Source organism: Humulus lupulus, chromosome 2, assembly GCF_963169125.1.
Source record: "Humulus lupulus chromosome 2, drHumLupu1.1, whole genome shotgun sequence".
Taxonomy (NCBI): domain Eukaryota; kingdom Viridiplantae; phylum Streptophyta; class Magnoliopsida; order Rosales; family Cannabaceae; genus Humulus; species Humulus lupulus.
In genome coordinates, this window is record NC_084794.1 from 134,185,994 (window position 1) to 134,210,644 (window position 24,651).

A 24,651-nucleotide genomic window follows, 5' to 3' on the forward strand; every position below is an offset into this window, starting at 1 on the left:
AAGCCAATCACGGTGATGGCGGGCATGAACAAGATGTTGACGGAGCTCCCATCGTCTAACAGCATGCGGGACACCAACTTGTTGGCGATCTGCGCATCTATGACCAGCAGGTCATGGTGCGGGAAATGGACGTTGCGGGCGTCGTCCTCCGTGAAGGTGATAGGGAGGTTCATCAGTTTCGGGCGCTGAGTCAAGGCCTGGACCAGGGCGTACACCTCCTGATCGTGGTCGAGCTCACTTAGGTAGCGCTTTTGATCATTCCTGGACGGCCCTCCCAGGTGAGGTCCGCCACGTGTCCGTCCACGCGTAAGGGTGCCGTCCCGGATGGGTAAGGCATTCCTAGGCCGGGTGTTTGCGCGACGGGGGCCCCCTGAGGGGTTTGCGTCGTCGAACCCTATGCATACCCTCCCGGAGACGAATATGCTCTGGGCACATCCTGGACCGCGGGTTGTCCGGGACATGCTGACAGGCCCGGGACTCCCACGGGCATCCTGACCCACTGGTGGAGATGTCCCAGCTTGATGAGATTCTCGATCTCATCCTTGAGCTGCCGGCACTCTTATGTCGTGTGGCCCACATCCTTATGGTAGGTGCACCGTTTGTTGGTATCCCTCGGATTTCTCCCCCCTTTGAACATGGGGCTAGGCTTCTGGTAGTGAACCGCCCTTTCTGTGGCTAGGAAGATGTTCTCCCTGGTGTCCACCAGATTGGGGTATTCTGAATATTGGGGCTCGTAGCCCCATTTTCCTTTCTTAGCTGGCTCATTCCGGTTTTGGCCTTTTTCCAGATATCTTCCCCAAGGAGGGGTTTACGCTCGCCTCTGTTACTCCTTCCTGCGACTGCTGGGCCCCGATGACGGAAACGCTGTGACCCGCTGGTGTGGCTCCATATTCGGAAAGGGGGTGGACTGGACTGGGGCATACCCTGAAGAGGCAGGACTGTACACCGTAGGGGTGTAGGTAACCCCGGGCGTAACGGCCGAATCCGAGGCAATCGGGGGAGTGACGTAGGGCTGCACCGAGAACTGCACCCCATACCCTGGGAACGCCTGGGCACGGGGCTGAGGCACCGAAGGCCATCCGAAAGCCTGGATCTGAGCCTCCTCCCAGTTGATAAATCCTTGGGCCCTCCTTATCAATTCTTCAAAGGTGGCTATCTTGTTACGCTGCATGTCATCCCAGAGAGAGGACCAAGCCTGGATCCTTGACTGCAATGCCACTAGGCGCTTCCCATCGTCCACCTTAGTCTTGGAGGCCTCTTCAGTGAAACGTTTGATGTAGGTCCTCAGTGTCTCCGCGGGGTGCTGTTTAATATTGGCAAGGGCGCTGATTTGCATATCCATCCTCATGGCGGCCACAAACTGCTTACGAAACTCCGACTGCAGCCCTGACCAGGATTGGATGGATCCCGGCTTAAGTCTTTTCCACCACTCCTCGGCGGGACCACCTAGAGTGATTGAAAAACAGAGGCACTTGCCGTCATCACTAACGTGGGCCATGGTCATAAGCCGGTTGTACCGGGACAGATGATCCCTAGGATCGGTGCTCCCGGTATAAGTAATGAGGCTCAGCATCTTGAACCCCTTGGGGAGCACAACGTCCAGGATGTGCCTCGCACAGGGCTCTTTGTCCTCCTCGTCGGAGTCGGTATCCGCTCCTTCTTGCTTGCGGACCAGACAGTCCGTGACCTTTTTCAAAGCGGCCAGCTGCTCCATGACCTGCCTGGTCGTGCCATCCTCTAGGGGGATTCTTTCGTTTCTCCTGTCGTTGATGTTGTTGCTAAGGTCGCTACCTCTGGGGAGGATCTTTTCCTTACGGGCCCACTCTTTCCGAGCATTCAGCCCGTCGCGTAGGTCCACCCGGGACATGTCGTCCCCTGAACTGAGGGCGTGATGCTTTTCGCTACGTGGACGTTCCCGGCTATTTTTGTTCATTGAGGCAATGGGGTGCAAAGACCTTTCCCGCCTGTCTCGCCCTGGGGCATGCCAGGGCCGAGCATCCCGCGGCCGCGTCCCCTATGGATTGGTTAGGTGCCCCTGTCCTGGGACGGGGCACACCTTCTCTTTCCTAGGGAGCGGCCGAGAATGGGCCCCGGCTTTCGTGACGGGGGTGTTTTTCTCTCGGGTCTTTCCCCCGGCCTTCTTTTTCTCCCGGCCCAGGTTTTCTGGGACTGGCTCAGGAGATTGCTCCAAGGGAGGGTCTGGCCTCACGTCTTCGGGGGCTCCGACTCCGGCTTGCGGAGTGGGCTGTTGCGCTCCCAGAAGCGGGCCAGCTGGGAGATTGGTCGTTGGACCCTGCACGGCTATGAATGCCTGCAGGGTTTGGAGGGACTCTTGCATCCGCCGAGATGCCTCTGCCTGCTCAGCAATCCTGGCCTCCTGGTCCAGGACTTGCTGCCTCAGTCTAGTCACCTCCAGGTCCTGTTGGTTGGGATCTCAGGATCCGCAGCTTCGTCGTGGTATTCCCCCTCGTTCCCTTCCTCTTCATAATATTCCTCCTCGTTCTCTTCCTCTTCATAATCTGTTCCACCCTCATAGTCTTGTGATTTGTCAAGGTGAGACGTCTGAGGAGGAGCGTTCTCAGGCGGATGCTGAGGAAGAGGCTGGGAAGGCAGCGGCTCTCCATTGCCATGCTCTGGATTAGTAGGGTTGAAAGTCATGTGTCTTGTATTCACCATTGTAGTAGAGGTTTGGTGTTAGCACTAGCTTTCTCAGGCTCTCAATGAAAGCACCAAAATGTTTACCGAGATTTTCGGAAACCATATTAATAAAAAGTAAGCGAGACTAATGATATGGGATTTAGAAGACGTAAACAAGGTTTTTTTACGTGGTTGGGGCGTTAATGAGCCTTAGTCCACGAGACAGTTTTATTAGAGCTTGGAAAGCCTTTAATAATGGAGTTTCTCTCTATGTTTTAGTAGAGTAACTGTATACAAGCAAAAAGGATCTCTTCTCCAATGCTCTGTCACCTGTATTTATAGGCTCGCAGGAGCACTGGGCTTGGGCCAGGCTGACCCGGGCCCAACAAGGATGTAAATACCCTTGGCTTCTATGTCGGGAGCCCAATACAAAGGATAAAAATACAAAAGACTAAGAATGATCAAAGCCCACAGGGGTAGCCCAAGGCCTATATTTTTCCCGACAAAATGGGGCTTTTGGTCTGGGCATTCTGAGTTACGAGGCAGATTCAGGGGACAAAATCAGTCAATGTCGTGGCAGCGCAGGTCTGAACCAGCGACGTGCAATCCGCAGGGGAAAAGTGGGGACAACCCCCACGCGTCCTGGGGCGGCTTCAGGTTCACGGATGCTTTTTTCTGCCAACCTTGAGGACTTGACCCGGGTTTTCTTACCTCTGTCCCTCGTCATTTACCGTAGGCCCGGATCATCTACCAGGCTCTGGGACCGTTTGCGTGCACTTCGAGTGTAACGCCAAATAGCTATACATCTCCCAGATGGTCGTCCTGTATCATCTTTCCTAGACACCGTCCGGGTCTGGACCCACACTTGGGCTGTCGTTCCCAGTCTTTCCCTGCCAAGCGGGCCTGGGTTTGAGCCAAACCCAATTGCCCAAATAGTGGTCCTAGATGACCGTCCCGGGCCTGAGGCAGGAAATGGGGATAACATTAATAATAAAAATACTATTTTTAATTAAATAATGAGGTTATTTTAAGAAGTATATTCAGTCTCCACTATTAGTTTAACAAGGTCAATAGCTTAATGGGGCCTCCAGAAGCTTTGATTCGTCCCCCTACGAAAGGTGTTCATTAGTTATTTTGACAAGGTTAGATTTCGAAAGATAGATAATTATAGGTCAATTTCTACTAGACTCACCCTACACTGACTACTAAGACTAATTCTATGATTATTGAAACCGTTGGTCTAGCTCATAAAATAAAATAAAAAAATTTCTTATTTTGATCAACTAGTAGGTTGTTAATAATGGTGTCCATTATTAATTGAGTTTACTACTCTAGTTAACTAATGATATTTTATTTTTACTCTTGCCAACCAGGACAACAATATCATAGAATAGTTAAAAACCTAAAGAAATAGACATATGATTTTTTTGGTATTTTTCCATATCTTACATATTTATGGTATATGTTGTGTAACGACCCAAAATTACTAATAAGGCTTAAGGTCCTTGATTAGTGTGTTGGGAGGGAATAATTAGTTTATGCGTGATTTAAATGGATAAATGCATGATTATGTGATAAGCATGCTTATATGATTATATGGATATATGAGATGCATGATTATGAGTATTAGTATGCTTGTAGGCCCTGCTTAGCTTATAAGGGCCTATTTTTAATTTTGGCCCGTTGTGGGCATAAACATGAATATTTGTGATAAAATGTTGAGACCACATTATTATGTGGATATATTTGCAGCTGGTGACTCGAGGCGATCCTAGTGAGCAGTTTAGCAAAAAAGTCACGGTGGGGATTTATACCCAGCTCGGGGGAGCCTGGGGGTATTTCTGGGAATTTGGGAAATATATTGGGACTATTTGACATTGAGTAAAATAATTGGTGATTAGTTAAGTGACAAGGTTTAAGCGGTAGTTATTAGGGACACTCGAGGAATTAGCAGGAATTGGGAACAAATGACCAATTAATGCCCTTGGAAAGTTTAAAGGCTTAGGTTTTAATGGGAGGGCAAAATGGTCTTTTGGATGGTTAAAGAGAATAAGTGTTGTTCTGCCATTTATCCTTAGTGGGATTTGTAGAAAATAGTAGAAACTGAAGGAAAGAAAGAAAGAAGAAAAACAGGGACTCTTTACTCTCCCACACGATTTCCTCTCCCTTCACCATTTCTTCTGAAATTTGAAGCTGTAACTCAGAGGAGGCTCAGGCTAGAGCTAGGACCTTGGTTCTTGAGGTAAATCAAGAGGGTTAGCTGGAGTTAATTCTCAAATTAAGGTAAGGTTTAATGTTATTTTGAGATTTCTGAGTTTTGGTGAGTTTGAATTCTAAATTTGGATTTTTAAATGGAAGTTAAGGGGTTTGATCTTGAGGAATTGAGGAGCTATAGGCTGGAAGGTCACTAAGGGCAATTTAGGGTCAGATTCTCCATTGAAGGTAAGGATTTCTAAACTTGATCATTTGAATTTCTGGGTAGTTTCTGGTTTTTCTGATGAAGTTCTTGAGCTTCAAGCTTAATTCTTATTTTCTATGGTTGATGGTGCATGTGGCCAAATTTGATGTTGTTGGGCTATGTGGGATGAGATGTAGTGGATGGTAGGCTTAATTTGGAGTATGGTTGAGATTTGGAGGGATTTTAGGGAGTTTTGGCTCGGGGAAATTCGAAGGAGAAAACTCAGGGTGTTCTGGTGCTGTTAGTAGCACTATAGCGCTAGCTTTAGGGCGCTACAACGCTAGGCCTGGCTTTTCTCGGCGTTTTTGCTTCTATTTTTAGCGCTGTAGCGCCCACCTTGTGGCGTTGTAGCTCTACCCTGCCTCTAGAATAGGGTTTTGGGTATTTTTCTTAAGGTTTTCGCTTGGGGGCTTTGGGATCGATTCCACCACCCCGTTTGGTGGAATTGGGCTTCCCGGGGGGTCGGGAATGGTCCCGAGGTTAAGTTTTGGAATTGAATGTTAATGAGGGTTCCATGTTATGTTTGTGAATAGGTGTACGCTAGGTCTCGGACGGGATTGTGCTTGAGGATCATTTCAGCTAACCAAAGCGTTCGGAATGAAAGGTAAGAAACTGCACCCGATTTTGTGATTGTGTTGGGACTAAGGGTTCCCTATATTTATATGTGATGTCATGAGATGGTATTATGCCATGGGGACATGTAATAAACGACCTAGTGTCGGAATCAATATTTGCGCACAAGACGCGGCTCAGCCACTGGTAGCTGAGGTTGAGTACATAATCACTGAGCTCGGCCTAAGCGAACCAGAGCCAGTGGGATAATCAGAGGGTGCGGCCTAAGGGCTCCGACCCTGGATTTGGGTGTGATATGTTTATTGTTGTCTAAACTGATGATTGTGATGAGTTTGTTATCTGAATAACTGATTAATGACTTGTAGATTGGTACCATTGTTTATGTGAGCAGTATGATCTGTTGTATATCTTATTGATGATTTATGAATTATCTGTCTGTTGGTTGTCGCTTATGCTATGCATTATAGTGTTCTTGCTGGGCCTTGGCTCACGGGTGCTACGTAGTGCAGGTAAAGGCAAGGGTAAGGTGGACCAGTCCTTATTTGGAGAGCTTTGAGGCTGAATCTACATAGTCAGCTGATCGGCCGCCACAGTTGAGGAGTGGTACAGGACAGAATAACCTTAAATGTTTATTTTGCCCTTAGAGAGGCCAGTAGTTGTATATAATCAGGAATTTTTGTAAATTATCTTATAAACTCTATTTCTTTTGGGATCCCATGTACGAAATGTTTATTTAAATGAAATGTATCTTTTATGACCAAAATTTTTTAACCCTAGTTCAATTATAGTTTCAGTAACACGTTTCTAATTGAATGACTTGATTAGCAAGTCTTGCACCTTTATAAACACAAAGTGTAACGGTCCTGGCTAACCAGGGCGTTACATGTTGTGTTATTTCTTGAAATTAGAGTGAATAGAAGTTTTATTGAGAAAATGTGATTGATTTTTATTTTATTGATTATATGTAGTATTATTATGGTTGTGTCTACTCCCATCCTTTCTCAACTTTCTATGGAGAAATTCACTGGAGAAAACTTCCTTAAGCGGAAGCAGAATATCAACATAATGTTGATTGGTGACAACGCCAAGTTCGTCATGATTGTGGAATCCCTAGAAGTTCGAGCTGAATGAGCTACTAAAACTGTTAGAGATAAATACTAGTACTGGCAGGCGGCTAATAACAAGCCATGGTACTACATGTTGGCTAGTATGGTCGACACTCTCAAGACAAAGTTGGAGAATGTCGAGATGGCCTTCGAAATCATGGATCGACTCCAAGACATGATTGGGGAAAAGTCTGTGCAAACTCATTTTGAGGCCACCAAAAAGTATGACAATGCTCAGATGGCACCATCTCAGCATGTTCGTGATCACCTGATCAAGATGACCAATTACCTTCAAGAAGTTGAATTGCACGGAGCAACAATAGATGAGGAGACTTAAGTTGGCTTAATCCTCAATAGTCTCTCTCCCTAGGTTTCCTAGAATTCACCATCAACTATGTGATAAATAAACTCAACTATGGTCTGACGCAGCTCATGAACAAGCTTCAGACTTTCGAGTCAATCATGGGTGGACCAAGTATGGGAGTAGAAAAGAAAACTACTGCTACTGTTATTCCAGCTAAGGCTGAAGCAAACCTAGCTTCATATTCAAAAGCTGGAAACAAGAGGAAAGGTGGGAAAAACACCAACCCCGAGCCTGCACAGGCTGCAAAGACGAGTGCACAACCAAGTGCACAAACGCCTAAGGGGAAGAAAAAGGAAAACAAGAAAGGTAAAGGTAAGTGCTTTCATTGCAATGAGAAGGGGCATTGGAAATAGGATTGCCCCAAGTTTCTAGCAGCGAAAAACAAAGGTAATGATTATAGTTCATTTATCTTAGAATACATGTGTTTTAGAGAATGATAAATATATTTGTATTATTTATTATAGATCTACTAACCATGTTTGTAACTCTTTACAGCTTCTTGAATCGTGAGAGGAAGTGGACGAAGGCGGCTTAAAGCTTAGAGTTGGGAATGGAGCGTTCGTTGCGGTCCAAGCTAGAGGAAGAGCTCACCGGAAGTTTGGAAATAAATATTTGAAAGATGTATTTTTTTTATTCCGGATTTTAGTAGAATTTAATTTCAGCTTCCATGTTGCAATTAGAACAATTTTTTATGGCTTTCACAAGTTCTAATATATCTATTTCTTTCAATGGATCACAATTGTGTATGGCATGTTTGGAAAACGGGCTTTATCTTCTGCGACCTAACAAACCCCTCGTGCTTAACAATGATTTATTCAAAGTAGCTAAACATAGGACCAATAAACGTCAAAAGACTGATAACGATAACCTGACGTATTTATGGCACTTAAGACTAGGTAAGGTTGGCTATGATAGAATTCAAAGACTTACAAAAGACAGGCCCTTAAGGGAACTCACCTTAGGTGAATTACCTGTCTGTGAATCTTACTTGGACTTGTTCATTCAGATGTTTGTGGACCTTTGAATGTACAAGCCAGGGGTGGTTTTGAGTATTTTTTTTCACTTTCATTGACGATTACTCTAGATACTCATGTCTTTACCTAATGCATAGGAAATCAAAAACATTTTCAAAGTTTATGGAATTCCTAGCTATGGCTCAGAACCAATTAGGTAAAACTTTAAAGATCTTGCGATCTGATAGGGGTGTAGAATAGTTGGATATGCAGCTCCAAGATCATTTAACTAAACTTGGGATTTTTTCACAACTTACTGCCCCGGGTACTCTGCAACAAAATGGTGAGCAGAACGCCGAAATAAAACTTTATTGGAAATGGTTAGATGCATGCTTAGTTACTCAACTCTGCCAACTTCATTTTGGGGACATGCAATTGAAACTGTAAACGACATTCTAAATGTCGTACCATCCAAATCATTCCCCAAAACACCTTTACAATGTTGGAATGGTCGTGAACCTAGTTTACGTCATTATAGAATTTGGGGGTGTCCCACCCACGTCCTGAGGAAAAAGGAAGAAAAGCTAGAACCGTGAACCGCGCGAACCGAAGTTTGCATGTTTGTTGGCTATCCTAAAGGCACTCGAGGTGGAATTTTCTATTGTCATTTAGAAAATAAAGTGTTTACTTCTATGAATGCTACTTTCTGGAAAAAGACTATGTCAAAAAACTTCAAACCGCACAGCAAAGTAGTTTTAGAGGAGATGGTTGAAGAATTGACTCCAACCAATGTTCCATCATCATCAACGAAAGTTGATGATGAAATTCCCACTCTTCATATCCAACCGACGCAAGTCGATTTAAATGAAGAAAGAACCACTATTCCTGAGCAAATTGTCACAGAGCCTCATCGTAGGGTTTCTAGGAACCCAGTTCGCTATGGTTTTGAAGGTGAAACCAATATGGTTGTTGGTGATAGTGGTAACGATGATATGTTGTCTTTCAAACAAGCAATGGCTAGCCTTGAAAAGGAACTATGGCTCGATGCCATGAAAGAATAAATGGAGTCCAAGTACTCAAATTCCGTCTGGGATCTTGTGGAAGCACCTAGTGACTTTAGGGCCATTGGGTGCAAGTGGATCTACAAGAAGAAACGAGGTGTTGATGGAAATATTATAACTTATAAAACATGATTAGTGGCAAGCTGTTATACCCAAAGAGAAGGCATGGAATATGAGGAAACTTTTAGTTCGGTAGCCATGCTAAAGTCCATTCGCATCCTCCCTATTTATTGTAACCGCTCTTGACTATGAGATTTGGCAAATGGACGTCAAGAAAACTTTTCTCAATGGGAAGCTTGACGAAGTCATTTATATGGATCAGCCAAAAGGATTTAAAGTAGCTAGACAAGAAGGAAAAGTTTGCAAGGTGAATGGTCCATTTATGGACTTAAGCAAGCTTCTTGCTCCTGGAACCTTAGGTTTGATGAGATAATCAAAACCTATGGCTTTGAACAAAATATTGATGAGCCTTGTGTTTACAAACTGAAGGCAAATCAAATAGTTGTATTCCTGGTTCTTTAAGTAGATGATATCTTACTCATTGGAAACAATGTTATGAAATTATCAAATGTGAAGAATTGGTTGAGCTCTCAATTCCAGATGAAGGATTTGGGTAAAGCAAGTTATGTTCTAGGTATCCAGATCATTAGGGATAGAAAGAACAAAATCTTAGCTCTATCTTAAGCAGCTTACATTGATAAAGTGCTTGAACATTTCTCAATGAAAAATTCCAAGAAAGGACGTCTACCGTCCCACCATGAAATTCATCTTTCAAAGAAGCAGTCTCCCAAGACTCCTGAAGAGGAAAATACAATGAGGAAAGTTCCTTACGAATCTGCAATTGGAGGTCTGATGTATGTTATGTTGTGTACTAGACCAGATATCTGCTACGGAGTGGGAGTAGTGAGCAGGTATCAATCAAACCCAGGACTGGAACATTGGATAGCAGTTAAGCATATCCTGAAGTATTTAAGACTGACTGGGGATTATATGTTAGTCTACAAGGGGTGTGTTGTAAACCATGTAGGCTACACCGATTCAGATTTTTAGACTGATGTTGATGATAGGAAGTCTACTTCTGGAATGGTGTTTACTCTTGGGGTGGAGCTGTGATATGGAGAAGCGTAAAGCAGTCTGCGATCTCAGAGGTTGAGTACATAGATGCGCCTGAAGCAACTAAGGAAATAGTTTGGCTAAAGAAGATAAACTGCTTGCATTGTTTTGTGACAACACGGGTGCGATAGCCAACTCGAAAGAACCTCGAAGTCACAAGAGGAGTAAGAATATAGAAAGGAAGTATCACATAATTTGAGAATATGTGGCTAGGGGAGATGTGAAGGTTATTGTTTCCCAAAATATTTTCATGGTGATGTGGCATGTTTAAGAGGCACATGAGCGGCACGTGATAATTATTAATGAAAGCTTGGTCGACTGACGACCAGAGTGTTAAAAGGAAATTAAAGTTGCTCGATAGGTGCAAGGAATATGCTGAGCAATAGGAAAAGAAAGGGTGCAGAGGCATACGGCCAGAGTTTCTCGTGGAACCAAGACAAACGCTCAAAAATGGTTATTATTTAAATGTAAATATCTTTGTTTATGTTATTATTTTTGTTATGCTTGTAATTCAAGTTAAGGACGGCCCATAGGCCAATATGTACATCCATGAGCCTATAAATAGGACTCACAGTATTCATTTATTTCAAGCACAATCTTTGGTATTTAGAGAGAAATCATGCTTTTATACGTAGTACTTGTATCTAGTTGTAAGACTTGTGAAACTCAGTGCACCCTTGTTCAGTAATCGCAAGTTTTGGGGTTTTACATCAATAAAAACACTAAGTGGATGTAGGTTATTACCAATCTTTGGAGCCGAACCACTATAAAATACTTGTGTCGTTTACATTCTTGCATTCAGTTTTATAATTATTATCATTTTTCATGATTCCGTGTCGTTGACTAAATCAAGGGTCAACATTTTGGTGCTTTCGTTGAGAGTCGAACTCAAGAATTCAAAGAAAACAATGGCTAAGAACTCCAGGAGAGTGGGTCAAGCTAGACATACGTCAAAAAATTTGCCAAATCCACCTCCTCCACCAGATGTAGCGGAGGACGAGCCAAAGGTGGAATTGGAAGAGGAGGAGATGGACGCTGGAACTTTTCGAACAGCTTTGGGAGTGTTGCAAGACGAGTTAGCTACTCTAAAAGCGAACCAAGAGAACATGTTTGAAACTATGGTAATGCAACAGATGGAGATCGACTGACAACGTCGAGAATTGAACGAGGACATGGATCATCGACAGACAAACGCAATAGCGGCAGTAGAGGTGGCCATTCAGTTGGCTTGAGGACAGCCACGTGCTCCACCTGCACCAACCTCTTAGCCAGATCTATCACCAAATCCTCATCCTCCTCAAAATCTGTAATCAAATTACCCTCAATGTCCTCCAAATCCATAAGACCCAAGGAGTCCACAGCTGCCAGAGCAACATCCAATTGCTCAGTAGGAAATGCAAACTCAGAATCCTACTAGAAATAATGAACAACAACAACCCTCTCTTTCTTGTCGAGGTAATACGCAGCAGCACAGACTGAATAGGGATGAGTAGTGTCCCAGAAGCCCTAGATGTCAAGTAGCTAAAGAACAGAACCCTCGTAACAGGGGACAACGTTCCTCAGGAAGCAAGAGGTAGGTGGACTCAGGCTCTACGGTTTGACACCCCCCACGACAGAGCAATGTCCGGGAACCCAACGACCGACGCAGGCCTCCTCCTGTTTACTAAGATGGACTAGGGAGAAGAGAGGGGGACAGTGTGTACAGCAAGTCGCGTACTCATAAGTCGTAGTTCAGAGATGCCCATGATTACAATGAAGGGGACTGCGGTTATAATAGGAGAAACAGTTGTCGACAACAGGAGGAAAGGAATGGGTAGCAAACCCTCCTCCGATGGACAACCGACCAACAAGCCAGAACGCTGGGGGGAGCCTAGACAATCCAACGTCTTTGACCAACTAGGTGCAAGCGAGAAGAGACGAAGGGATGAGGACCTAAGGGAAGTACTTAATTTCCAAAGGGAATGGCATAATGAGTATGTCCCACCTCTAGCGGCCGCTCCTACCCCTGCTATACCAAACGTTGTTCAGGGTCAAATAGATGCCTTGAATCAGGCAGTGCAATAACTGGTTGGGAGTAAAATGTCCCATATTGAATATGATCAGATAAAGGGAACCCCGTTGATCAACAAAATTGTTGTTGCAGAAATTCCAAGCAAATTCAAAATGCCAGTAGTACCCAACTTTACTGAAAGAGAAGAATTGGTATATAACGTGAAGAATTTTCAAACACAAATGGACATCAAGAAAGTATCTGAAGATGCTCGATGCAGGATCTTTCCTGCTACTTTATCTGATGCTGCCCAAGAATGATACTTCAAATTTCCATTGGCCAGCATAATTTCATGGGAGATGTTCATAAAAGAGTTCTACGAACAGTTTTAGACTGGTCAGATACATCTGACAGAAGCCAATTAGCTAGTAGATATCAGACAAAAGGAAGGAGAGCCTCTCAAAGAGTATATACAAAGATTTATACAAGCCACTGCTCGGGCCAAGACTGTTTGGGATGAAGGAAAGAAGATGGCGATCACAACTAGAGTGCAATGCCAATCTCCCCTTTGGAGCAACCTTCAGAAAAATGGAATCAAAAGTACTCAAGAATTCTTGGATCGAGTAGACAAGTATATCAAGCTGGAGGAGGCTATCGCCAATGAAGAAAAGTCTCCAAAGGCTGACCAGGGCAAGAAGGAAGAGTCGACCAAAGCCGCCAGTGGGTTTAGCAATCCCAATGGCAAAGGTAATAATAAGAACAGAGGAAAAAGGGAAAATACTGAGCAGACGACATCTGATAACAAACGCCCTAAGAAAACTAGATACGAGCTGAGGTTCACTAACTACACGGCCCTGGTTAACAGCATAGCAAAAGTGTATCAGGCCAGCCATACCACATTCCCTTTTAGGCGACAAGCCCCAATCAAAAAGGACATATCCAAGAGGTACACAACCAAGTTCTGAGACAATATGTACGAGCAGGGGGAAACTCCCAGCAAGGGGCTAATGGAGGCAATAAGCAGGCACCTGTACGCCAGCGCTCGCCTCCTCTACGGCCAGCCCCGGTCGTTGGAACTTTGCTAACTATCTACGGAGGACTGCAAATATTTGGTGACAGTGGTAAGGCAAGGGAGAGATATGACATAACCCTACATCATGAACAGGGCATAGATATGCTAAACGTAGAGGAGCAAACTCCCAAAAAAGCTCTAACAGAGGAAGAGGTAATAACTTTCTCTGAGCTGGACACACTGCATGTCTGATTTGCCCACTCAGATCCTTTAGTCATGGACGTTTAAATTGCAAACATTATGGTAAAATGAGTGTTGGTAGATACTGGAAGCTCGGTAAACATTCTATACAAGTCTTAACTGGAAAGAATGAAACTTTCAGTGCAAGACTTAGAACCATGCAACCAAACCATCTACGGTTTCTCTGGTGAGGGATTATCATCAACATGGTCGATAAGACTTCTGGTCACAACAGGAATGACACCCATGAATAGGGCATTACTCACTACTTTTATAGTAGTTGATTTCTGATCGCCAAAATGTTGCACGCAAGTATACGCGGTCTAATCAAGTAATATATGATAAGTAAAGTGTTGATCCCACGAAGACTGCTATTAATTACCAATAATTAACCTCTAATTCTAATTGATTTGAATAATAATTTCAGATTGATAAATAAGATAACTATTACTAAAAAATTAAGAAAACCACTAAGCACTTAAAGAAATGCAGAGATGAAATTTGATTTAATTCAAATAGATGCAAAAGTTAGGGCTTTAGTTTCATCAACAATCCACTTATGATTTCTAATCAATTCTCAAGATTTCTTAATTCTATTGTGGTAGCAGATTACAATTATAAATTATAGTCTTGTTAGAATCTATAATTCTCTACAATATACTATTTCCTACGTCTCTGTGGTAAATCAATATATTGCGGGCTTTAAACACATAATCCCTAAACTACACAATTCATAAAAGTACTTTCGTCTAATATAAAATTGTGATTTTTTATCTATAGCATAATTATCCTTCTCTTTTCAGAGTTTAGGTTAAAATCATATAAACATGTAAATGATGATCAAACATTCACAAGCATTAAGCATATGATAAATAATCCACAGAAGAAGAAAGAAATTCAGGAAAATTTCATTAAGATATCAAAAGTTTCAAGAAGAATCCACTAAAACCCTAATAACAAGATTAGTTCAAAGCTGACATAATGACATCAATCAAATTAAATATAAACATGAAATCCAGTAAGAAATTACAGAAGAAAATAAGAATTCAAACTCTAGGTCTTCAATGTTTTCCTTCTGCCTCTAATGACTTCTCCCCACTTCTAATTATGAATAGAATTAGAATAATTAACTCCAAAAACGTATTTAAACAAAAACCCTAAAAAATCTAACAAATTCGACAATTCTGAAAGTCACGCTCAGCCACATGCGTCGCGGCCCTAGCATCCAAGCGCCGTGGCGCGCATCTATGCCCAGTGCATCCCCTCTCTGACTTCGTGAAGCGCCGTGGCGCGTCCCTCAGGCACCGCGGCCCTTCAAAATTCCAGAATTAAGGCCCTCTCTGTTTCTCCCTTGCGTCGCAGCTCTCCATTCAAGCGCCGCGGCCCCTCTAATTCTTCCAAAATCTTGATTCCAAACTCCAAATCTACCAATTATCTCCACAAATGAGTCTTCAACTTTCTTCTTGTCAACTTTTAGCACAAATTTCCCAATTTTAGCTGATTTTTCAGTCATTTCCCAAACTTCAAATTTTCTTCAACTATTTCCTGCAAACATACCAAAACAAGCATAATACCGCATAACACTCCACCAAAATGACTCAAACTTACCCTAAACACATGTTAAAACTATGCTAAAAACGGACTCATCAATTTCCCATCCGCGTATAACGTCGTTATCAGAAGACCCATCCTAGTAGATCTGCGAGCAGTATATTCAGTCTAGCATTTGGCCACAAAGTTTCCAACCGATGCAGGAGTTGGGTATGTGTTGGGAAATCAGCGAGAGGCCAAAGAATGTTACAAATCCTTGATCACAAAGGAAAGGAGGTGCGGATCGGGGAGCGGAGCAGAAAAAAGGTTGCTAGTGGTAAATGAGTCACAAGCCCAATTAGGTGAACGAGTCACCAAATAGGGTGTTGCCCAAAGTGAGGATACAGACTTAGATCCTTGCTTTGGGGATTTTGAGGAAAGCATTGGACCCGTGGACGACCTCGTGGAGGTCCAACTAGAAGAAAAAGAACCGAACAGAGTTGTGAAAGTTGGTAAAAACTTAGAGACAACAATCAAAGAAAATCTGGTATAGTTTTTTAGGAAGAACCGGGAGGTCTTTGCCTGGTCGAATAAAGACATGGCTGGAATCGACCCGACAGTTATCATCCATGCCCTGAACATAGACAAAAACCACCCATTATTACAACAAAAAAAGGCTACTCAACAAAGACATGTCCAAGGCCTTAAAGGAAGAAGCCGAGAAGTTAAAGGAAAATGGATTCATCAAGGTAGCGTTTTATCCATCATGAGTCTCTAATCCCGTACTAGTACCTAAACCAAATGGTAAATGGAGGATGTGCACGGATTTCACAGACCTTAATAAAGCCTGCCTGAAAGATTGTTTCCCACTTCTATAGACCGACCAGTTGGTCGATGCCACATCAGGGCATGAAATCTTATCATTCATGGATGCATACTTCAGCTACAATCAGATTAGTATGCTTCCACCTAATGAAGAACACACTAGCTTTCGAACAGATATAGGGCTTTACTATTACAAAGTAATGCCCTTCAGTTTGAAAAATGCTGGTGTGACTTACCAAAGACTGTAAACCACATGTTCAAAGACCAGATCAGCAATAACATGGAGGTTTACATTGATGATATGTTGTTAATGTCAAAAAGAGTTGGTGAGCACATTAAGGACCTACAGGAATGCTTCAACATCTTGAACAAATATCAGATGAAGCTTAATCCTCTTAAGTGTTCCTTTGGAGTTGGATCAGGAAAAATTTTGGGATTCATAGTAAACTCACGAGGAATCAAAGCTAGTCTCGAAAAGATTCGAGCATTGATCGAGATGCAGTCACCAGCCAAAGTTAAGGATGTACAAAGCTTGACAGGGAGAATTGCGGCTCTGAGTAGATTTATATCTAAGTTTACAGAAAAGTGCATCCCATTTTATAATCTACTAAGAGGAAACAAAATGTTCAAATGTACAAAAGAGTGCGAACAAGATTTTCAGGCAGTTAAGGACCATATGTCGCGACCGCCCATTTTGTTCAAGCCAGTTGAAGGAGAAACTTTGTACATCTACTTAGCAATAACAGAGTATGCTGCCAGTGCTGTTTTAATTAGGGAGGAAGACAACATTCAAAAGGCAGTATACTACATAAGTAAAAGGATAGTAGGAGCAGAATTACGCTATCCGACTATAGAGAAATTGTCTTACTGCTTATTACTAGCGTCAAGAAACTGCAACCTTACTTTCAGGCTCATCCTATAGTAGTTTTTACCGACCAGCCACTCAGCAAGCCTTGCAAAAACCAGAAGCCACTGTTCGACTACTAAAATGGGGAGTTGAATTAGGGCAGTTAAAATTTCTTATGCACCACGAGCAGCCATAAAGGGACAAGCTTTAGCAGACTTTGTAGCTGAATTCACCGGAGTCCCAACCAGCGAGCCGACTATAGAGCCTGAAGCTCAAGACCAATCTCCCGCCTGGAGACTGTTCATAGATGGATCATCTAATGAGCATAACCTAGGGCATAGTTGATTTTAATTACCCCAGAAGGGCACTGGTTTCACTGCGCCATAAGATGTAACTTACTGCCTCCAACAATAAACTGAATACGAAGCATTGCTCGCAGGGTTGAGACTAGCCAAAGATGTAAATGTGAAATCACTAGATATATAAAGAGACACTCAGCTAGTTGTTAATCAGATCATCGGAGAATATCAAGCCAGGGGTCTTAAGATGGTTGCGTACCTAAACAAGGCAAAAGACTTTCTAGCACAATTTGAAAAGTATACTCTACAGTAAGTACCTCGCGACCAGAACTCCAACACCGATGCTTTAGCAAAACTAGCAAGCGCCAAGGACATCAACACTTTGACTATTATACCAGTCAAACAATTGTCAGCTCCCAACATTCAAATAGAAGAATCCTCCCTAGTAATACAAGTGTTCGACACATGGATGACTCCCTTCATTCAATATCTCGAACAGGGATGGTTACCCTGCAGACAGGAATAAGGCGAGGACACTACAAAGGCAATCATCTTGCTTTATCTTGCTCGATGGAATTCTATATCAACAAGGTTATTCAATGCCTTTGTTGAGATTCATTTCCAAGGAAAAAGCTAAAGAAATGATGTGATAAGTACATAAAGGGTTATGTGGAGATCATGCTGGGGGCAAAGTTTGTCAAAAAAAATTCTCCGACAAGGGTATTTCTGGCCTACTATGATCAAGAATTCTATGAAATTTGTTAAAAAGTGTGATAAATGCCAAAGATTCTCCAAGATACCTAGAGCAACCCCAAATGAGCTTAAACAAATGCAAAGCATGTGGCCATTCGCAGTTTGGGGAATAGACTTGATCGGATCTTTGCCCACAGGAAAAGGGAATGTCAAGTATGCAGTAGTTGTTGTCGACTACTTTACTAAGTTGGCAGAAGCATAACCGCTCGCGACAATCACGACCAAGAAAGTACTGGATTTCATTGTCAAAAACATTGTAAGTCGATAAGGATTGATAAATAATATTGTATCAGATAATGGCACACAATTTGATAGCAACCTATTTACCGATTTCTGTGAGCGACATGGCATAACGAAGAGCTTTTAATCAGTTGCCCATCCACAATCCAACGGACCGGTAGAAGTTTTCAACAAAACTCTGAAGGACACGTTGATGAAAAAGCTCAAAGAGGCAAAGGGAGCAAGGCCAAACCAATTTCCCAAAGTGCTCTAGTCATATAGAACACCACACCAAACAACAACAGGCCATACGCCATTTTCTTTAGCATATGGATATGAGGCCATGTTACCAGTTGAGTTAGATTCAGTTTCGCATAGAAGGATAACATACAATCAGAATACGAATAACCAATTATTAATGGAGTCTCTGGACATGGTTAATGAAAGGCACGAACAATCCCAACTATGAGTTGCAGCTTACCAACAAAAGGTCTCTCGATATTTTAATTCTAAAGTACGCAAAAGAAAGTTTGACGAGGAGACTTGGTACTTAGAAGGGTTTTTCTCAACACTCGCGATCAGGTTGCTGGAATGCTTGGACCACACTAGGAAGGTCCATATAAAATTGAAGAAATTACAAGCACATACAAACTTGCTCGCTTAAATGGAAATCTCGTTCCTCGCAATTGGAATGGAGAACACCTATGCAAGTATTATCAATGAGCATTACTTTTTAAAGATTTGGCTTGTATTAATTTTAATTTTTACATGTTTTTGAACAAGGGTTGGCCAGTTAGACGACTGATCACTTATAAGTGTAAGATCAACTTTTGATCACTCATACAGACACAAATTTTTGTCTATTTTTTACGAGAAATAAAAGGAATTGTGTGCAGCCAGTTATTCTTGCTAATTATTGTATTTATTACAAGTATTTTCTCATTATGTGTGTTGTTTTGCTATATTATCATTGATTGTTTATAAGTACATGAGCAATAATGTTTGAACAGGTATTGGTCAATGGCAAGTGACCGAGAACCTTAGAATCCTCGATCACTTGGGGAGCATATAAGATACTAAGTGAGCAAAGCATATCATAAACATATGTAAACACACGAGCAAAATAAGGGAAAGCATACTATGACACTTAGAGTATTTTTCCAAATTGATGCTCGGATGTAATTAGAAATATTATAAGTAAATAAAACTGCCTTAGACAGCAAATTGTCTTAACACCACGTACAGTCTGTCCGGGTGTTCTAGTTACATATAAAATTTTATTGTGCAGCTGCAGAGGGGTCCTGGTGAGGATGTTGGTCGACTGTTGTTCCAGCTTCTGCTACTTTAGTTATGTCAATGCCTGTCGTTAAGGAAAATTCAGGAGCCGGGCCAGCAGCGCGCCGGGCAAGTTCAGCTTGTTTTACCTGCTTGGGAAGGTAATCAAAATTCGCACCTTGATTGTTCTTCTAGAACATGTAAAAGCAGTTGAAGGTGGCTTCTTGGAACCTCTCCAAATTACTAGTGTTCTGTTCTTTGAGCAGTTTAACCCGATCCTTCAGTCTGTTGGCCTCTTTCATGCTTGCAACCAGCTCTTCTTGCATTTTGACTGCCTCCTTTAGTTGGTCTCAGAGGATTCCTTGAATTTTTCCTTGGTAGCAACAGCCTTAGCTAGATCTTCTTTGTTGTTCTTGAACTCCTCAGTCAAAACAGCGGCTTTGTCTTCAAATTCTTTGACTTTGTCCTCAACTGCTTTGATTTTGTCCTCAACTATTTTGATTCTGTCTTCAGTTGTCTTAACTTTGGCCTCCAACGCCCTGGCGTTGGACTCCCATGCTTTGATCTCCTCAGCATGTTTCGAGTCAATCTTCTCAACATGGTGCCAACCATTGTTCACAGTCAGAAGACCCTGTGAATAGGAAAGAAATGAAGTTGTTAGAGCTAATAAAAGGAAATGTTGTTCAATTAAAATAAGATAAAGAAAAGAAACTTACGCTGACTACTTCATTGAACCCAGGAGCAAGGACCTGATCAAGTCTCATTGATGGGAGAGAAGCAAAGGCCTCTTGGTTGTGGTGGTGTCTGGCTACATATTGGACTTTATCAATTGTTGAGCAAGAAGCGTTGCTCAACAATTCAGCCACCAAAGATCCTCCTGCCTGTTCGGTGGAGGACTTAGTGTGAGGAGGAGGGGGAGGAGGAGTGGCTGTCCTTGAAGGAGTAGGAACTGGAAGGTCTTCTGGTCGAGCATTTTTTCTCAGAGTTTCCCCACTGGCATCTCCAGCACTTTTCATGCTTGATTTCTTTGAGCTTGCAGGTTTGCCCCCAGAGGCATAAATGTCGAACACAGTGTTGCCTTGCATGACTATAAGAAAAATAAGAACGAGCAGACATGTCAAAAAATAAGGAAACTAATAAAAATAAATTCTATGTACTAGACCCGGACTACAATTACTGGTCACTACATTATCTAAGGAACTACAGCTACAATCACTATCTGCCTCGAAAAAGTCCAAGCTAAAGCTACTGGTCAGAAATTTAAAGTTGTCGTCCCTATTGAATAGATGATAAGGGATGGGCGATGTATATAAGAGTGAAAAAATTGCACCGTTCTCGTCGGAGGATTCAAATGCATTTCTAGTATATTCAGGCAATTTTTGTTTTCCTCTCACATGTTAAGGGAGATATTGGTTGGTCGGGCATTGGGGTTGGGCTCTTGATTGGTCACTCCTGTTGGATGATGCCTTGGGGTTGTGAAACATCATGTTGCTAATCAGGGTTTTCTTGTTCCTCAGTAACATCTCTGGTGGCACTCCCCGCGGTCGATTTCGAGGGTCTAAAAGAATGACCAACCTCAAATTTCTTTCTGTGACTAACTCCTTGACGCTTTTTTCTATATGTGTCATGCTGGTCAAGGCTACAACTCTTATCTCCATTTCTGGAGTGGGTTCTAGTCAATACCATGGACCTGACACAGTATAAACTGACTATAGACAAAAAAAATAAAAAGTGACTAGAAGAATGCCGAACAGAGACTAAAGAGTTTACCTCTTCGTGTGAAGGCCATGTTATCTGCGACCAGGTCGGTGGTAAGAAAGTACTCTTGGAAGTATTTCCCAACATTGGATTTGTAGGTGATATCACTTGGGAATATGCAACCAGATTCCTGGAAGAACCTCGTGTTACTATAGTTGGGGTTGGATTTGAGATCGAGTTGGTAATTGATCTCATGAGGGGTGAGCATAGGCCACTTTTTATGGCTGTACAAGATATAGAGTGTTGAAAGCACTTTATATCCATTGGGGTTATTTGAAATGGGGCAACCTCGAAATAATTGGCTACCCCTCGGAAGAAGTCATGCAAGGGCAGAATTTCCCCCGCTTCTATGTGATACCTTGACCAAGCACTAAACCTCCGGTCGAGTGTAGGCTTGTATAGAATAATCCCAGGAAGTCCATACTTCTTGGAATACTTTGCCACCATCGTGGTCGATATGACACTTGGAGGGGATATGTACCAGGGCACCTCTGCTCCTGAGCCTTCGTGTTGACGAGCCTTTGTTGGATTTCTAGTGGTGCCACCCTCAAGGGTTGAGGGTCATTCGAAGGACCCTCGGTATTAGTTGTTGGCTGGCTGGTAGGTGAGTTTGTGGGTTTTCTTTTTCTATGGGCAATATGTTTGACACGACCCATGTTTGGTTTTGTCTTTGTAAAATTCTGAGGAAGGTTGGTCTTAGGAATTGGGGGTGGTGCCAAAGGCTCTAGAAAGGGCAAAGAAGGTTATTCCTGATCCTCGAACAACAGAGCAAGGAGATCACTATCTATTGGTATCTCACCTCCCCAAGGATCGTGCATGAATATTTGAGAAGAACAAAGGGGGAGTGAGAATCTACGACCAATAGAGAAAGAAGAACAAAAAGAAACAAAAAAGGATAATGTTACTCAGGGATAAAAGTTAGGCTTTTATCCGATCAGCAACATCTTGGTAAAAAAAACACGAAAAAACGGATCTAAATGTGAATGTGAAAAGTTTTTTCGGAAAAACTTTTCAACTTCGTAAATAGGCGGGAAAACCCCAGTTTTTTCGAAATACCAAAAATCGAATTTTTACTTCAATGTTGTGCCCATATCAGTGACAATATTCCTAAAATATCTTTCCTAAACATCATTATGTACCATAAATTACCTAAAATCCCTATTTTATCCCATAAAATCCTATGCATTATACCCAAAACCGATTACCCTCAAGAAGATTCAAAACCCATTTACGAAAACAGGCAAATCACAGCCAAAATGTAGGAAAATTGCTACAAAGTTAGGAGGATGGGTTCGAAAACTTACATAGAGTAAGGATTGTTGAATATCACAAAGAATTTTCTCGAAGACGCCTTAGATCGTATGGAAATGTCTGAAGTTCTTGAAGGTTTTTCTAAATGTTCTTGAAGAGAGAGAGAATGGTCATGTAAAAGTGAAATGAAGGAAGAAGAGGGGTATTTATATTGGTCAGGGGTATCTGATACATAATGATGAGGTTTGAGAGATTTTGCATGGGAAATAGCAATAACCGTCAAATCATGCCTAGGAAACCAAAAAGGTCATGATTACTTACCTTATCGAGAAGTAAGTACAGACAGATGTGACGGATCAGCACGATTACTGGTCGAGTAAGTTTATTAAATGATGTTTGCATTAAAATAAACTTAGGGGAAAATGTTTCCCAAAATATTTGCATGGTGACGTGGCATGTTCAAAAAGCACATGAGCGACACCTGATTAATATTAATGAAAGCTTGGTTGACTGATGACCGGAGTGTCAAGAGGAAATTGAAGTTGCTCGATAGGCGCAAGGAATAAGCTGAGCAGTAGGAAAAGAAAGGGTGCAAAGGCATACGACCAGAGCTGCTCATTGAACCGAGTCAAACACTCAGAAAGGGTTATAAGTTATATATTTCCGAGATATTTAACTATTTGAAATGTAAATATCTTTATTTATGTTATTATTTTTGTTATGCTTGTAACACAAGTTAAGGACGGCTCATAGGTCCATATTTACATCCACGAGCCTATAAATAGGCCTCATATTATTTATTTATTTCAGACACAATTTTTGGTATTCAGAGAGAAATAGTGCTTTTATACGCAGTACTTGTATCTAGCTTTAAGACTTGTGAAACTCAGTGCACCCTTGTTCATTAATCGCAAGTTTTGGGGTATTACATCAATAAAAACACTAAGTAGACGTAAGTTATTACCAATCTCTGGGGCTAAACCACTATAAAATACTTGTGTCATTTACATTCTTGCATTCAGTTCTATAATTATTATCATTTTTCGTGACTTCGTGTCATTGAGTAAATTGAGGGTCAACAGTTATGAATATTGCATCTAAAGACAATCTTGCGGATTCATCGACAAAGACACTACCAAAAGCTATATTTGATAAGCACGTCAAGGAAATGGGATTAGTAGAATTAAGGCATTAGTTTCAATTAGTGCAAGTGGGAGTTTGTTGGGGTTTTATGCCCTAATTAAAACTCATTTTCTTTGTAATCCCATTTTATTATCAATAAAAGAAATAGAAATCATTTTTGGCTTGGTCAATCACTTTGCTCACATGTTTTATTTTCATGATTCTTTGTTTAATATATACTTCTATTAAATCCTGAGCATATAGCTAATCATATTTATAGTGACGTAATCACAATGGAATATAAATATGATTATATGTTCAAAAATAAGTTAGTCCTAAGATTAGTCAGTGCACATGATTTACACTGATTTATCAATCTACGATATAATCTACTTACATCTTGTAGTGTTATGTTCTTTCCAGAATATTAGCAAAGTAGATAGGATCAGATATATTTGTTACATCAAACTGGAGAGATATTGACAGTAGATAGGATAAGTAAACATACTATTATTATCTATTCTAGTCATATCATATAGTTGACCATAGGTCAATTCAATCTCAATTTTGAGTTGTTAGTATTCTAACTAATTGTATTATTTGAGTTCTTTGACTTGTTCATTACTAGCTACGGACTAGTCCATACTTACATCTTGGGAACTCAGTAGTATAATAGAGTTGGAGTGTTAAACATAGATATGGTCATCTACAACTTCTGATGAAAAAGCAAAATAATGGTTTCCTTTTAGTTTGGTTCGAGGTGCAAAATGATAGAGATCTCATTTCCGTATTTAATATTAGTTTACTGAAATATCATTTACAAGGAACTAAGTGTTTTAAGGATAAAATACAATGAGGGGTAAAACGACATTTTAGTCCCATCTCATTGTAGACCGTCTATAGAGGATTAAGTAATTATGGTTGTAATAATGGATAATTAATAATGTATCTATATTACTCATAGAGCATTCTATGAATTGAAGAGTGCAATTTTGAGTCTTTAGTGGGGTCACGAGGAATTAATAAGTTAGTAAATTTATTTATTAAATTTATGATAACTTATTGGAGCTTGATTTCATAGGCCAATGGTCCCCACTGTACCTTCGATAAAAAAAATCTAGATAGTCTCAATTAATTAATTTTATTATCAATTAGAATCATCAAAGTTGACCAGGTCGATTTTGGATAATTTCACAGAGTTATGCAATTTAGAGAATAAAAGACATTTTAAGGCAGATTTATTAATTAAGATAAATTGGTGTCTA

General features: G+C 41.5%; 1 protein-coding gene across 1 annotated transcript; it reads right to left on the reverse strand.

Annotated features, from left to right (window-relative positions):
• Positions 1 to 19,080: 19,080 nt before the first annotated feature.
• LOC133816312 (uncharacterized) lies at positions 19,081 to 20,328 on the reverse strand. The gene is made up of 2 exons (XM_062248871.1): positions 19,972 to 20,328; positions 19,081 to 19,886 (listed from the first exon to the last, which is right to left on the reverse strand). The coding sequence occupies exons 1-2, from the start codon at positions 20,269 to 20,271 to the stop codon at positions 19,596 to 19,598; spliced, it is 591 nt and encodes a 196-aa protein (XP_062104855.1). The 5' UTR covers positions 20,272 to 20,328; the 3' UTR covers positions 19,081 to 19,595.
• Between the last annotated feature and the right edge of the window lie 4,323 nt (positions 20,329 to 24,651).

Excerpts from the sequence above, each read along its gene's own strand:
- LOC133816312 (XM_062248871.1), bottom strand. The coding sequence starts at position 20,271 with ATGAAAAGTGCTGGAGATGCCAGTGGGGAAACTCTGAGAAAAAATGCT. Across the intron at positions 19,887-19,971 it reads GGTTCAATGAAGTAGTCAGC|GGTCTTCTGACTGTGAACAA; the intron begins GTAAGTTTCTTT and ends TCCTATTCACAG.